At 42.6% G+C, this 15,666-nt stretch overlaps 1 protein-coding gene across 1 annotated transcript; it reads left to right on the top strand.

Annotated features, from left to right (window-relative positions):
- Nucleotides 1-1,318: 1,318 nt before the first annotated feature.
- On the top strand, nt 1,319-6,279 carry LOC123098606 (polyadenylate-binding protein RBP47B'). The gene is made up of 8 exons (XM_044520642.1): nt 1,319-1,600; nt 2,383-2,866; nt 3,151-3,227; nt 3,308-3,438; nt 4,073-4,169; nt 4,483-4,626; nt 5,365-5,465; nt 5,862-6,279. Exons 1-8 carry the CDS (start codon nt 1,352-1,354, stop codon nt 5,950-5,952), a joined length of 1,374 nt encoding a protein of 457 aa, XP_044376577.1. The 5' UTR covers nt 1,319-1,351; the 3' UTR covers nt 5,953-6,279.
- The last annotated feature ends 9,387 nt before the right edge of the window (nt 6,280-15,666 follow it).

Raw genomic sequence — 15,666 nt, forward strand, 5'->3', positions numbered from 1 at the left:
AAGTCGGAGTTGCTTTCTCGGAGATTAGGGAGGGCGATGACGCCTATTGGGGAGAAGTGATGACAATGACACCGGTGGGTGATGTTGACGAAACCCTCTATATGAGGTGTATGTGGTACTATGTGTGTGCCGCTCAGCGGTTTGTTACGGTTTTCGCTCGGTTTTCCGTTTATTAACTGGGCAACTCTCTTCTGCTTTATTAATGAGATGAGGCAAAGTTTTTGCCTCCGTTTCAAAAAAAAAACAATATAATTAGATTCATGATGGAATATAGTTTCATATTATATATATTTGGTATTGAAGATGTTGATATTTTTAATATAAATTTTGTCAAACTTTACAAAGTTTGACTTGACACAAATCTAATATGCGGAGTAAAAAGTACCGAAGGGAGTATCTGCAAATAATGATGACCAAATGTGACATTTGAAAGCATATTTTCAGTGTCATTTGTTTTTTAATCTCCCTAAGCCCATTTTTCATTGTCCTACCAGGAAGAGACAAGTACACCTTCATCCTTGCTTCTTTCTTTCTCATGGCCAATGTTCTCAGTCAGATTTTCAACTACACCCGGTGACTAGTTATTTTTATCACAATAATTATACCAAATCCAACCTCAACATATGTCTTATTGCTCCTAGCTCCTAAAAAAATCACCATGGTTGAACTAAACAAACAAGTGACCACCGCGGTCGCCTACAAATAACAGTGTGTGCAACTAGTATCGATCATATTGACCCCTTTTTGTCATCTTAAAAAAACAATCCTAAACCCCTTGCAACAGACTAACACAACTCAAACCCCTAGAAACTATTCACGCTACAACAAGTTCTCAAATTCATCACACACTATGTGAATGTCGACTAAAAACTTTTAATTGCATAACACCATATCTTTGTATGAGATTAACCAAAAACCTTATCCCAAATCCAACCGCACCCAAAAATCATGGGAAAGGTATGTACTACAAAAATTGTGGCTAGAGAAAAAGAATGCTGACGTAGAAACCCTAATCTCATCGTGAGATCATCACTTAATAAGAGATCAAAAAGGGCACACCAAAGGTCGAGACACGTTTTTTCGTCGGGCTTGCGGTAAGGTGCGAGAGTGACGTCAAGCAACAACCTCGCCGGTGATGGAGATGGCTGCGCACCACCTGAATCTGCCCCGCACACAATGCTTTGATCATCGACATTGATCATTAATTTTCGCTTTCGCCTCCTCGTTTCCCTCGATTTTGAGCACCAAATCGACATGACGTGAGGGTACTACTAATTCTTGAAGGCCCAGTCCAAAGAGGCCCGTCATCCAAGAAAGCCCAAGGGCTCATATTAGACGTGAAAAGCAGGCGATGGGAACCACCGAGACAGGCCAGGACCCCGTACCCCCACCACCACACCGCCGCCCTCTCGCCGCCGCGCCTCCGACCCAAGCCAAGCCACACCGCCCGCCGTCGCAGGGAGCGGCCGCTCTGATGATGATGGCGGGGCCGTACCACCAGCCGACCACCCTGGAGGAGGTCCGCACGCTCTGGATCGGCGACCTCCAGTACTGGGCCGACGAGAACTACCTCTACGGCTGCTTCGCGCACACCGGCGAGGTAGGTTTCCATCCCACGAGCTATGCCGTTACCTCGCTAGGTCTCGGTGCTCGTGCCCGACTCAGTGATTTCCCGCTGCTCCGGCTGCGCTGAAGGAGCGATTCCTTCGCTATTTAGGTGAATTTGGGCGTATTTGGTTGGTGGTATCTATCCTGTTTTCGAGTTTTGATAGGTTTAGGGTTCCGAAGTGACCAGTGTTCTGGAATTGACTGTAGCTATAATTCCTTCTGGCTAGACGCCTCATCATACTAGAATTAGCAAATTTGTTTGAGCAGCGACATGGTTGATATTCTGAATCGAAGCGGTTGCTGGAGCCTCCTGTAGTCCTGTGCAGTTCAAGTGATGTACCGAGGTGATTGTTATGCCTAATGGGGAGGTCAATTTCTTAGTGAACAGCATAGATTTGTTGAACTGTTTCATCGTATAATAATATAAGTTGCTTGTTTTCCTTGCTATGGTAACCTTTCGGTAAAAGTCGCAACAAAGTTTTGTACCTTGACATCCTGTAGGAATCAATGTATTAAGTGTTACATTGTTGGACGTGTGATCCATGCTGTCCCTCTTCTGGACTTCATTTGGAGCAGAGCTGATGATAAAATTTAGTATTTTGTTTGCATGCCATGTTTGCAACTTTTTACTGTGTCACACTGATTTCAGTTGACTAGTCTTTCAAACGTATGTTTTATACTTCTATGGCCAGCGTTGTTCTTCTACTGTTGAGTATTCAGGATTACCTTTTGCACTCGTAGTACTAATAGGGCTGTGATTGTTTGGGGATGCAGGTACAATCCGTAAAATTAATACGCAACAAATTATCTGGTCTTCCAGAAGGCTATGGATTCATTGAATTCATTTCACACGAAGCTGCTGAGAAAGTTCTACAGGCTTATAATGGCGCACAAATGCCTGGAACCGAGCATACATTCAGATTGAACTGGGCATCGTTCAGCTCTGGTGAGAAGCGTCCGGATGCAGGACCTGACCATTCAATTTTTGTAGGAGACTTGGCCCCTGATGTCACAGATTACTTACTACAAGAGACTTTCCGAGTGAACTATTCATCTGTTAGGGGTGCCAAGGTTGTCACAGATCCAAATACTGGGAGATCTAAAGGATATGGATTTGTAAAGTTTGCAGATGAAAATGAGAAGACCCGTGCAATGTCAGAAATGAATGGTGTGTATTGCTCAACAAGACCTATGCGGATAAGTGCTGCAATTCCTAAGAAATCATCTGGATCTCAGCTTCAGTATGGAGCTGCTAAAGGTAATGATTATCTGTAACCTACTATTTGGTGTTCCCATTCAACACAGTACTACTTGATGTTGTTGATTATAATCAAATATGGTCATAAGGCACTTCGATTGACGCATGGGCTCATATGATTTGTCTCTTATTAGTGCTAATAAAACAAAGATCCGTCTGTAATGGGACACTGCAATGATTCATCAATATTGTAAGGCAACACAGCAACTATTACAAGTAGATCTTCATTAAAAGAGGTACTTCGATTGATATGTTTTAACTGTCTTTTTATGTCTCATATGTAGCCATGTACCCCGCAGCAGCTTATGCAATTCCGCAGGCCCAAACAGTTCTACCAGATAGTGATCCTACAAACACTACGGTAAGAACCCTTATCATATTGCTTGGTGTTTCCTCTGTTGGACTGTTTGTTATGTCATTTACATTGGAATTCATCTGCAGATATTTATTGGTAACTTGGACCCAAATGTGACGGAAGAAGAGCTGAGGCAGATTTGCGTGCAGTTTGGGGAGCTTATATATGTAAAAATTCCAGTTGGTAAAGGATGTGGATTTGTACAATATGCATCTAGGTGAGTCTTTTAAGTAAACACATGATACTTGTTTTATTCCTTGAACTATAAATTACAAGAACAAAGCATGCATTTCTCAGTAGCACTGCCCAACATGCAGGATTTACAAATTGGCAATGCCTCGTGTGTGTGTGTGTGTGTGTTTGCTTTCTTTCAATTTTTAGATTGCATTGCCATCATAGGTGAAGCACAAAAAGGTGTGATTCTATCATCTGTAGTCTATTTTGTCTTTTTGTGCAATCATATGCAAATACGGTGATAGAAAATAATATATCAAGGAGAACCTTGAAAACTATATATTTATGTGCCTTTGTGAACTGAAAACTTAATCCTGTAGAATCTGGAAAAGATTTGTTCAAATATATCAGCAGGACAAAATACTGCATGCCTTATGTGTACTTGTTTCATTAGTACATATTTCATGCAAATTATTAATCTCTATTTATAGCTCAGTAGGGAGGAGCAAAATTGATCTTTATCGTCATGTGTGTATATGCCTATAATGTTCTACTGTGGCTATTTCCTTCTAAAATTTCGACTCTTGGTTATTGCATTTTTTGGCAACTCCTCTTTGTGCCGGCATCTAATGTCCGAATGATGCAAGGCGTATTTACCACTAAGATAATCGTTTCAGGGCATCAGCTGAAGAGGCTGTGCAGCGTCTTCATGGCACAGTGATTGGTCAACAGGTGGTTAGACTTTCATGGGGCAGAAGTCCTGCCAATAAGCAGGTATATCAGATTTAAATGCTGGTGCCACAAACCTTCATTTAAATTTCTGATTTATGAACCTGACATCTAGTAATCTCTCAAATTCAGTTTTTCTAAAATCCACTAGAATTAAGCTTGTTAATTTTGGGTTGTGCAGTGATGAGCATGCTAAAGAAGAATTCTGTTTATTATTAGCGGTTTAAATAGATAACGGTCTGATCCGCATTATATTGTTCTTGTTCCTAGTCTTAACAGATGAAGGGTTAGTTTGTTTGATAATTGTTTTTTATGTTTTACCTGTTGTAATCTCTTTATCTTCCACAATCATATGCAGGATCAATCAGCAGCCTGGGGTCAGCAGACAGATCCTAATCAATGGAGTGCTTATTATAGCTATGGATATGATCCATATGGGTATCCTCAGGACCCATCATATGCATATGGTGCTTATGCAGGATACGCCCAGTATCCCCAACAGGCAAGGCTTTCAGTCCACTTTGCACTCATGATATTCCCAAGTGTTTTGTACTTGCGCTCTGCAAGAAGCTGTGGATATGGACACCTGAAGCTTGCCATTTTTTAATTTCTGTATTTATTTGTGCGGCATGTCACTATAGGATGCATGTTAATACTTAATACCAATTGTATGGTTTGTTTCTACCAATAGAGACGTTTTTTATGAGCCATATAGTTCACTCATCATATATTAAATAGATTCAGGAGAAGTTGTTTGGTTGCAGAAAGTATATATTTGACTTACGCCCTATAGCTTTAGGGATATAAGTGTGGAGACCCACTTACTCGTTTTGCTTAATTGACTGTTCACTGCCAACATAATTGCTAATTCAGTTTGTATACATGGCTCTTGCATTTAGTTGTGAAGCCAAGTTACTAGGATGGATCGGTGGGCCAAGCCAACCCTCTTAACTTGCATCCCTAGTGTAACCAACCATGTTTCATGCTCTGTGGAATAGATATGATTGCTGATGCATGCACCTGAACAATTTATCATGTGTATCTCGGCAATATAGCTGATAACGTATGTTCTTGTTAGATTTTTTCTGTCCTAGTTTTGTTCTGTAACCTAGCTGCATGTTTTTTTCTATCTGTACCATTTCCTGAAAATAGCCAAAATCATCTATGTACCTGCTCCACAACAAGGCCATGCATTATTTGCTATATTAGGCTTCCTCTTAACCTTCCTGTAATCTTCCAGGTTGAGGGAGCAACCGATATGGCATCAGCAGCTGGTGGCCATGCCCCAGGCATGGAACAAAATGAGGTGTATGATCCAATGAGCTTACCTGACGTCGAGAAGTAAGTACAGTCTTCATCCAACTGCTTTTTTATACTCCCTTGTTCCTAAATATAAGACTTTCTAGAGATTTCAATACGGACTACATACGGAGCAAAATGAGTGAATCGACACTCTACAATATGTCTATATACATCCGTATGTGGTCCATATTGAAATCTCTAAAAAAGACTTATATTTAGAAACGGAGGGAGTACTTTTTTTCGAATGAAAGGAGTATAGCTCCCAATTTCATTTCATGAAATGAAACCGATAACACAAATCATTCCAGTTTTGAAACTGACCCTCAGAAACTGGAAGGTTCAGCAAAAGGAAAGGAAAACAACCTCAGCCCTGACGTTTTATATTGCTGGCCTCTATCTATCTAACTGATGCACCTTTTCTTCCTTCCAATCTAGGATGAACGCTTCGTACATGGCGGTTCATGGTACCACGATGCTAGGACGCCACCTGTGGCTGAAGACCTCACCATTGTCTCAGTCGGCTTGAGCAAAGAGCAACCCATCCATCTATGGCCCATCGCCGCCTTCTTTTCTGAAGATTTTTTAGGCCCCCCTCCGAGAAGTAACTACAGGGTTGAGATTATGACAGGCCGACAGACAGCATAGTTAGCTTCATATATGTTGCGTCGCATGTACTATGATGTAGGAAACCTCTTATGTTAGTCCTGTCCTGGTTTATCTAAAGTTATTGCCAACGATGCTGCTACCAAGTTTCTGCCATGCAGCATAGAATGCGTTTTTGTATCCTGACCATCTTGTGCCACAGATAAAGGATTAGTTTGGTTCGTGTCCACAGATGTATGCCTGGGAAATATTGCTGCCTGGTGTGATCATAATCTCAGGTTGTTTTGCTGCCTGGTCAGGCATCGTTGGTTCAGAGGCGTTTGGTAACCAAACTACCCCAAGTTTCCTGGTGGTTTAAACTTTCTTCTTCCTTTCGGTACAGAATCCGATGATTCTCTCGTGTAGTGGTTCTGTGCATCATGTACGTAGTAATGTGTCCGGGTGTCTCCCCCCTTCTCAAATGTCTGGGTGGTTGCTGTGCATCATGTAAGTATGTGCGGTTTCTCCCCATCCTGAAACGTCGTGCTGCCATCCTGACGGCGAAGAGAGAAGGGAGGAAGCATGGCTCTGGAAATCACCACATCTCGCAACCGCTCAAGCTTGCTGGATCCACCTCCGGCGGTAGCCGTCCACCAGGGACAGTGGCCAAAAGAAGTAGAAGGCCATAATCGTGGGACAATCGATGAGTGTGACAATCGTCTGTACCAAGCTCCTCAGCACATAATGTCACACACCTCTAAAGTCAACCCTACCCTACACCTGATATCTACAACGACGAGCCGATGCTCTCTCGCATCCCCATGCTAGTCTATGGCACCAAAGAAAAGAATGCGAGAGATATACCGGAGAACTCCTGAGGACTTAGGGAGAAACGAGGGAAAGAGAAACCTCCAACTAAAGTTGCTATTTGAAAATAAATAAATAAAACCCTGAAAGTTGCCATCCAAAAAGAAAGTTGACATGCTTGATAGCTCAAGTTTGAAGGAAATATGCCCTGGAGGCAATAATAAAGTATTATATATTTCCTTATATCATGATAAATGTTTATTATTCATGCTAGAATTGTATTAACCGGAAACATAATACATGTGTGAATACATAGACAAACAGAGTGTCACTTGTATGCCTCTACTTGACTAGCTCGTTAATCAAAGATGGTTATGTTTCCTAGCCATAGACATAAGTTGTCATTTGATTAACGAGATCACCTCATTAGGAGAACGACGTGATTGACTTGACCCATTCCGTTAGCTTACCACTCGATCGTTTAGTATGTTGCTATTGCTTTCTTCATGACTTATACATGTTCCTATGACTATGAGATTATGCAACTCCCGTTTACCGGAGGAACACTTTGTGTGCTACCAAACGTCACAACGTAAATGGGTGATTATAAAGGTGCTCTACAGGTGTCTCCAAAGGTACTTGTTGGGTTGGCGTATTTCGAGATTAGGATTTGTCACTCCAATTGTCGGAGAGGTATCTCTGGGCCCACTCGGTAATGCACATCACTATAAGCCTTGCAAGCATTGTGACTAATGAGTTAGTTGCGGGATGATGTGTTACGGAACGAGTAAAGAGACTTGCCGGTAACGAGATTGAACTAGGTATCGAGATACCGACGATCAAATCTCGGGCAAGTAACATACCGGTGACAAAGGGAACAACGTATGTTGTTATGCGGTCTGACCGATAAAGATCTTCGTAGAATATGTGGGAGCCAATATGGGCATCCAGGTCCCGCTATTGGTTATTGACCGGAGACGTGTCTCGGTCATGTCTACATAGTTCTCGAACCCGTAGGGTCCGCACGCTTAACGTTACGATGACAATTTTATTGAGTTTTGATGTACCGAAGGAGTTCGGAGTCCCGGATGAGACCGGGAACATGACGAGGAGTCTCAAAATGGTCGAGACGTAAAGATCGATATATTGGACGACTATATTCGGACTTCGGAAAGGTTCCGAGTGATTCGGGTATTTTTCAGAGTACCGGAGAGTTACGGGAATACGTATTGGGCCTTATTGGGCCATACGGGAAAGAAGGAAAAGGTCCTCAAGGGTAGCCGCACCCCTCCCCTTGGTCTGGTCCGAATTGGACTAGGGAAGGGGGGCGCCCCCTTCCTTCCTTCTCTTTTTCCCTTCCTCTTTTCCCATTCCATATGGGAGGTGGAATCCTACTAGGACTAGGGAGTCCTAGTAGGACTCCACACTTGGTGCGCCCCCTCCTAGGGCCGGCATCCTCCTCCCTTGCTCCTTTATATACGGGGCCAGGGGGGCACCCCAAAGACACAACAATTGATCCTTGAGATCTCTTAGCCGTGTGTGGTGCCCCCTCCACCATATTACACCTCGAGAATACCGTTGCGGAGCTTAGGCGAAGCCCTGCATCGGTGGAACATCATCATCGTCACCACGCCGTCGTGCTGACGAAACTCTCCCTCAACATTCGGCTGGATCGGAGTTCGAGGGACGTCATCGAGCTGAACGTGTGTAGAACTCGGAGGTGCCGTACGTTCGGTACTTGATCGGTCGGATCGTGAAGACGTACGACTACATCAACCGCGTTGTGATAACGCTTCCGCTGTCGGTCTACGAGGGTACGTGGACAACACTCTCCCCTCTCGTTGCTATGCATCACCATGATCTTGCGTGTGCGTAGGAATTTTTTTGAAATTACTACGTTCCCCAACAGTGGTATCAGAGCCTAGTTTTATGCGTTGATGCTATGCACGAGTAGAACACAAGTGAGTTGTGGGCGATATACGTCATACTGCTTACCAGCATGTCATACTTTGGTTCAGCGGTATTGTGAGATGAAGCGGCCTGGACCGACATTACGCGTACGCTTACGCGAGACTGGTTTCACCGTTGCGATCACTCGTTGCTTAAAGGTGACCGGCGGGTGTCTGTCTCTCTCACTTTAGTTGAACCGAGTGTGGCTACGCCCGGTCCTTGCGAAGGTTAAAACAGCACCAACTTGACAAACTATCGTTGTGGTTTTGATGCGTAGGTAAGAACGGTTCTTGCTAAGCCCGTAGCAGCCATGTAAAACTTGCAACAACAAAGTAGAGGACGTCTAACTTGTTTTTGCAGGGCATGTTGTGATGTGATATGGTCAAGACATGATGTGATATAATTTGTTGTATGAGATGGTCATGTTTTGTAACCGAGTTATCGGCAACTGGCAGGAGCCATATGGTTGTCGTTTTATTGTATGCAATGCAATCGCCATGTAATGCTTTACTTTATCACTAAGCGGTATCGATAGTCGTAGAAGCATAAGATTGACGAGACGACAACGATGCTACGATGGAGATCAAGGTGTCGCGCCGGTGACGATGGTGATCATGACGGTGCTTCGGAGATGGAGATCACAAGCACAAGATGATGATGGCCATATCATATCACTTATATTGATTGCATGTGATGTTAATCCTTTATGCATCTTATCTTGCTTTGTTTGACGGTAGCATTATGAGATGATCCTTCACTAAATTATCAAAGTATAAGTGTTCTCCCTGAGTATGCACCGTTGCGAAAGTTCTTCGTGCTGAGACACCATGTGATGATCGGGTGTGATAGGCTCTACGTTCAAATACAACGGGTGCAAAACAGTTGCACACGCGGAATACTCAGGTTAAACTTGACGAGCCTAGCATATAACAGATATGGCCTCGGAACACGGAGACCGAAAGGTCGAGCGTGAATCATATAGTAGATATGATCAACATAGTGATGTTCACCGTTGAAACTACTTCATCTCACGTGATGATCGGACATGGTTTAGTTGATATGGATCACGTGATCACTTAGAGGATTAGAGGGATGTCTATCTAAGTGGGAGTTCTTAAGTAATATGATTAATTGAACTTAAATTTATCATGAACTTAGTCCTGATAGTATTTTGCAAATTATGTTGTAGATCAATAGCTCGCGTTGTTGCTTCCCTGTTTATTTTTTGATATGTTCCTAGAGAAAAATTATGTTGAAAGATGTTAGTAGCAAAGATGCGGATTGGATCCGTGATCTGAGGATTATCCTCATTGCTGCACAGAAAAATTATGTCCTGGATGCACCGCTAGGTGACAGACCTATTGCAGGAGCAGATGCAGACGTTATGAACGTTTGGCTAGCTCAATATGATGACTACTTGATAGTTTAGTGCACCATGCTTAACGGCTTAGAATCGGGACTTCAAAGACGTTTTGAACGTCATGGACCATATGAGATGTTCCAGGAGTTGAAGTTAATATTTCAAGCAAATACCCGAGTTGAGAGATATGAAGTCTCCAACAAGTTCTATAGCTAAAAGATGGAGGAGAATCGCTCAACTAGTGAGCATGTGCTCAGATTGTCTGGGTACTACAATCGCTTGAATCAAGTGGGAGTTAATCTTCAGATAAAATAGTGATTGACAGAATTCTCTAGTCACCATCACCAAGTTAGTAGAACTTCGTGATGAACTATAGTATGTAAGGGATGACGAAAGTAATTCCCGAGCTCTTCGCGATGCTGAAATCGACGAAGGTAGAAATCAAGAAAGAGCATCAAGTGTTGATGGTTAACAAGACCACTAGTTTCAAGAAAAGGGCAAAGGGAAGAAGGGGAACTTCAAGAAGAACGGCAAGCAAGTTGCTGCTCAAGTGAAGAAGCCTAAGTCTGGTCCTAAGCCTGAGACTAAGTGCTTCTACTGCAAAGGGACTGTTCACTGGAAGCGGAACTACCCCAAGTATTTGGTGGATAAGAAGGATGGCAAAGTGAACAAAGGTATATTGGATATACATGTTATTGATGTGTACTTACTAGTGTTTATAGCAACCCCTCAGTATTTGATACTGGTCCAGTTGCTAAAGAGTAGTAACTTGAAACGGGAGTTGCAGAATAAACAAAGACTAGTAAAAGTCGAGGTGACGATGTATGTTGGAAGTAGTTCCAAGATTGATATAATCATCATCGCACACTCCCTATACTTTCGAGATTAGTGTTGAAACTAAATAAGTGTTATTTGGTGTTTGCGTTGAGCATGAATATGATTTGATCATGTTTTTTGCAATTCGGTTATTCATTTAAGTTAGAGAACAATTGTTGTTCTGTTTACATGAATAAAAACCTTCTATGGTCATACACACCAACGAAAATGGTTTGTTGGATCTCGATCGTAGTGATACACATAATCATAATATTGAAGCCAAAAGATGCAAAGTTAATAATGATAGTGCAACTTATTTGTGGCACTGCCGTTTAGGTCATATTGGTGTAAAGCGCATGAAGAAACTCCATACTGATGGGATTTTGGAATCACTTGATTATGAATCAATTGATACTTGCGAACCATGCCTCATGGGCAAGATGACTAAAACGCCGTTCTCCGGAACTATGGAGAGAGCAACGGATTTGTTGGAAATCATACATACAGATGTATGTGGTTCGATGAATATTGAGGCTCGTAGCAGGTATCATTATTTTCTGACCTTCACAGATGATTTGAGCAGATATGGGTATATCTACTTAATGAAACATAAAGTCTGAAACATTTGAAAAGTTCATATAATTTCAGAGTGAAGTAGAAAATCATCGTAACAAGAAAATAAAGTTTCTACGATCTGATCGTGGAGAAGAGTATTTGAGTTACGAGTTTGGCCTTCAGTTAATACAATGTGAAATAGTTTCACTACTCACGCCACCTGGAACACCACGGTGTAATGGTGTGTCCGAACGTCATAGCCGTACTTTATTGGATATAGTGCGATATATGATGTCTCTTACCGATCTACCACTATCGTTTTGGGGTTATGCATTAGAGACAGCTGCATTCACGTTAAATAGGGCACCATCAAAATCCGTTAAGACGACGCCTTATGAACTGTGGTTAGCAAGAAACCAAAGTTGTCGTTTCTTAAAGTTTGGGGTTGCGATGCTTATGTGAAAAGGTTTCATCCTGATAAGCTCAAACCCAAATCGGAGAAATGTGTCTTCATAGGATACCCAAAGGAGACAGTTGGGTACACCTTCTATCACAGATCCGAAGGCAAGACATTCGTTGCTAAGAATGGATCCTTTCTAGAGAAGGAGTTTCTCTCGAAAGAAGTGAGTGGGAGGAAAGTAGAACTTGATGAGGTAACTGTACCTGCTCCCTTATTGGAAAGTAGTTCATCACAGAAATCTGTTCCTGTGACTCCTACACCAATTAGTGAGGAATTTAATGATGATGATCATGGAACTTCAGATCAAGTTATTACTGAACCTCGTAGGTCAACCAGAGTAAGATCCGCACCAGAGTGGTACGGTAATCCTGTTCTGGAGGTTATGTTACTAGACCATGACGAACCTACGAACTATGAAGAAGCGACGGTGAGCCCAGATTCCGCAAAATGGCTTGAGGCCATGAAATCTGAGATGAGATCCATGTATGAGAACAAAGTATGGACTTTGATTGACTTGCCCGATGATCGGCGAGTCATTGAGATTAAATGGATCTTCAAGAGGAAGACGGACGCTGATAGTAGTGTTACTATCTACAAAGCTAGACTTGTCGGAAAAAGGTTTCGAAAAGTTCAAGGTGTTGACTACGATGAGATTTTCTCACTCGCAGCGATGCTTAAAGTCTGTCCGAACCATGTTAGCAATTGTCGCATTTTATGAAATCTGGCAAATGGATAAACAAAACTGCATTCCTTAATGGATTTATTAAAGAAAAGTTGTATATGATGCAACCAGAAGGTTTTGTCAATCCTAAAGGTGCTAACAAAATATGCAAGCTCTAGCGATCCATCTATGGACTGGTACAAGCATCTCAGAGTAGGAATATACGCTTTGATAAGTTGATCAAAGGATATAGTTTTATACAGACTTGCGGTGAAGCCTGTATTTACAAGAAAGTGAGTGGGAGCACTACAACATTTTTGATAAGTATATGTAAGTGACATATTGTTGATCGGAAATAATGTAGAATTATTCTGCAAAGCATAAAGGAGTTTTTCAAAGAAAGACCTCGGTGAAGCTGCTTACATATTGAGCATCAAGATCTATAGAGATAGATCAAGACGCTTGATAAGTTTTTTCAATGAGTACATACCTTAACAAGATTTTGAAGTGGTTCAAAATGGAACAGTCAAAGAAAGAGTTTCTTGCCTGTGTTACAAGGTGTGAAATTGAGTAAGACTCAAAACCCGACCACGGCAGAAGATAGAAAAAGAATGAAAGTCATTCCCTATGCCTCGGCCATAGGTTCTATAAAGTATGCCATGCTGTGTACCAGATCTATTGTATATCCTACACTGATTTTGGCAAGGGAGTACAATAGTGATCTAGGAGTAGATCACTGGACAGCGGTCAAAATTATCCTTACTGGAATAAGGATATGTTTCTCGATTATGGAAGTGACAAAAGGCTCGTCGTAAAAGGTTACGTCGATGCAAGTTTTGACACTAATCTAGATGACTCTAAGTCTCGGTCTAGATACATATTGAAAGTGGGAGCAATTAGCTAGAGTAGCTCCATGCAGAGCATTGTAGACATAGAAATTTGCAAAATACTTACGGATCTGAATGTGACAGACCCGTTGACTAAAATTATCTCACAAGCAAAACATGATCACACCTTAGTACTCTTTGGGTGTTAATCACATAGCGATGTAAACTAGATTACTGACTCTAGTAAACCCTTTGGGTGATGGTCACATGACGATGTGAACCATGGGTGTTAATCACATGGTGATGTGAACTATTCATGTTAAATCACATGGCGATGTGAACTAGATTATTGACTCTAGTGCAAGTGGGGACTGAAGGAAATATGCCCTAGAGGCAATAATAAAGTATTATATATTTCCTTATATCATGATAAATGTTTATTATTCATGCTAGAATTGTATTAACCGGAAACATAATACATGTGTGAATACATAGACAAACAGAGTGTCACTTGTATGCCTCTACTTGACTAGCTCGTTAATCAAAGATGGTTATGTTTCCTAGCCATAGACATAAGTTGTCATTTGATTAACGAGATCACCTCATTAGGAGAACGACGTGATTGACTTGACCCATTCCGTTAGCTTACCACTCGATCGTTTAGTATGTTGCTATTGCTTTCTTCATGACTTATACATGTTCCTATGACTATGAGATTATGCAACTCCCGTTTACCGGAGGAACACTTTGTGTGCTACCAAACGTCACAACGTAAATGGGTGATTATAAAGGTGCTCTACAGGTGTCTCCAAAGGTACTTGTTGGGTTGGCGTATTTCGAGATTAGGATTTGTCACTCCAATTGTCGGAGAGGTATCTCTGGGCCCACTCGGTAATGCACATCACTATAAGCCTTGCAAGCATTGTGACTAATGAGTTAGTTGCGGGATGATGTGTTACGGAACGAGTAAAGAGACTTGCCGGTAACGAGATTGAACTAGGTATCGAGATACCGACGATCAAATCTCGGGCAAGTAACATACCGGTGACAAAGGGAACAACGTATGTTGTTAGGCGGTCTGATCGATAAAGATCTTCGTAGAATATGTGGGAGCCAATATGGGCATCCAGGTCCCGCTATTGGTTATTGACCGGAGACGTGTCTCGGTCATGTCTACATAGTTCTCGAACCCGTAGGGTCCGCACGCTTAATGTTACGATGACAGTTTTATTGAGTTTTGATGTACCGAAGGAGTTCGGAGTCCCAGATGAGACCGGGAACATGACGAGGAGTCTCGAAATGGTCGAGACGTAAAGATCGATATATTGGACGACTATATTCGGACTTCGGAAAGGTTCCGAGTGATTCGGGTATTTTTCAGAGTACCGGAGAGTTACGGGAATACGTATTGTGCCTTATTGGGCCATACGGGAAAGAAGGAAAAGGGCCTCAAGGGTAGCCGCACCCCTCCCCTTGGTCTGGTCCGAATTGGACTAGGGAAGGGGGGCGCCCCCTTCCTTCCTTCTCTTTTTGCCTTCGTCTTTTCCTATTCCATATGGGAGGTGGAATCCTACTAGGACTAGGGAGTCCTAGTAGGACTCCACACTTGGTGCGCCCCCTCCTAGGGCCGGCCTCCTCCTCCCTTGCTCTTTTATATACGGGGGCAGGGGGGCACCCCAAAGACACAACAATTGATTCTTGAGATCTCTTAGCCGTGTGTGGTGCCCCCCTCCACCATATTACACCTCGAGAATACCGTTGCGGAGCTTAGGCGAAGCCCTGCGTCGGTGGAACATCATCATTGTCACCACGCCGTCGTGCTGACGAAACTCCCCCTCAACACTCGGCTGGATCGGAGTTCGAGGGACGTCATCGAGCTGAACGTGTGTAGAACTCGGAGGTGCCGTACGTTCGGTACTTGATCGGTCGGATCGTGAAGACGTACGACTACATCAACCGCATTGTGATAACGCTTCCGCTGTCGGTCTACGAGGGTACGTGGACAACACTCTCCCCTCTCGTTGCTATGCATCACCATGATCTTGCGTGTGCGTAGGAATTTTTTTGAAACTACTATGTTCCCCAACAAAGTTGTCATCCTCGTGTCTCTAAAATTGTCATAAAAAACATTCGGAGTTGCCATGTGTTCGTATCACATGTGTGACACTTATCAAGGTCCTAAGAAAAACCGGGCGCTGCTACATGTACGATCAATCATTAAC

Source organism: Triticum aestivum, chromosome 4D, assembly GCF_018294505.1.
Source record: "Triticum aestivum cultivar Chinese Spring chromosome 4D, IWGSC CS RefSeq v2.1, whole genome shotgun sequence".
Lineage (NCBI taxonomy): Eukaryota > Viridiplantae > Streptophyta > Magnoliopsida > Poales > Poaceae > Triticum > Triticum aestivum.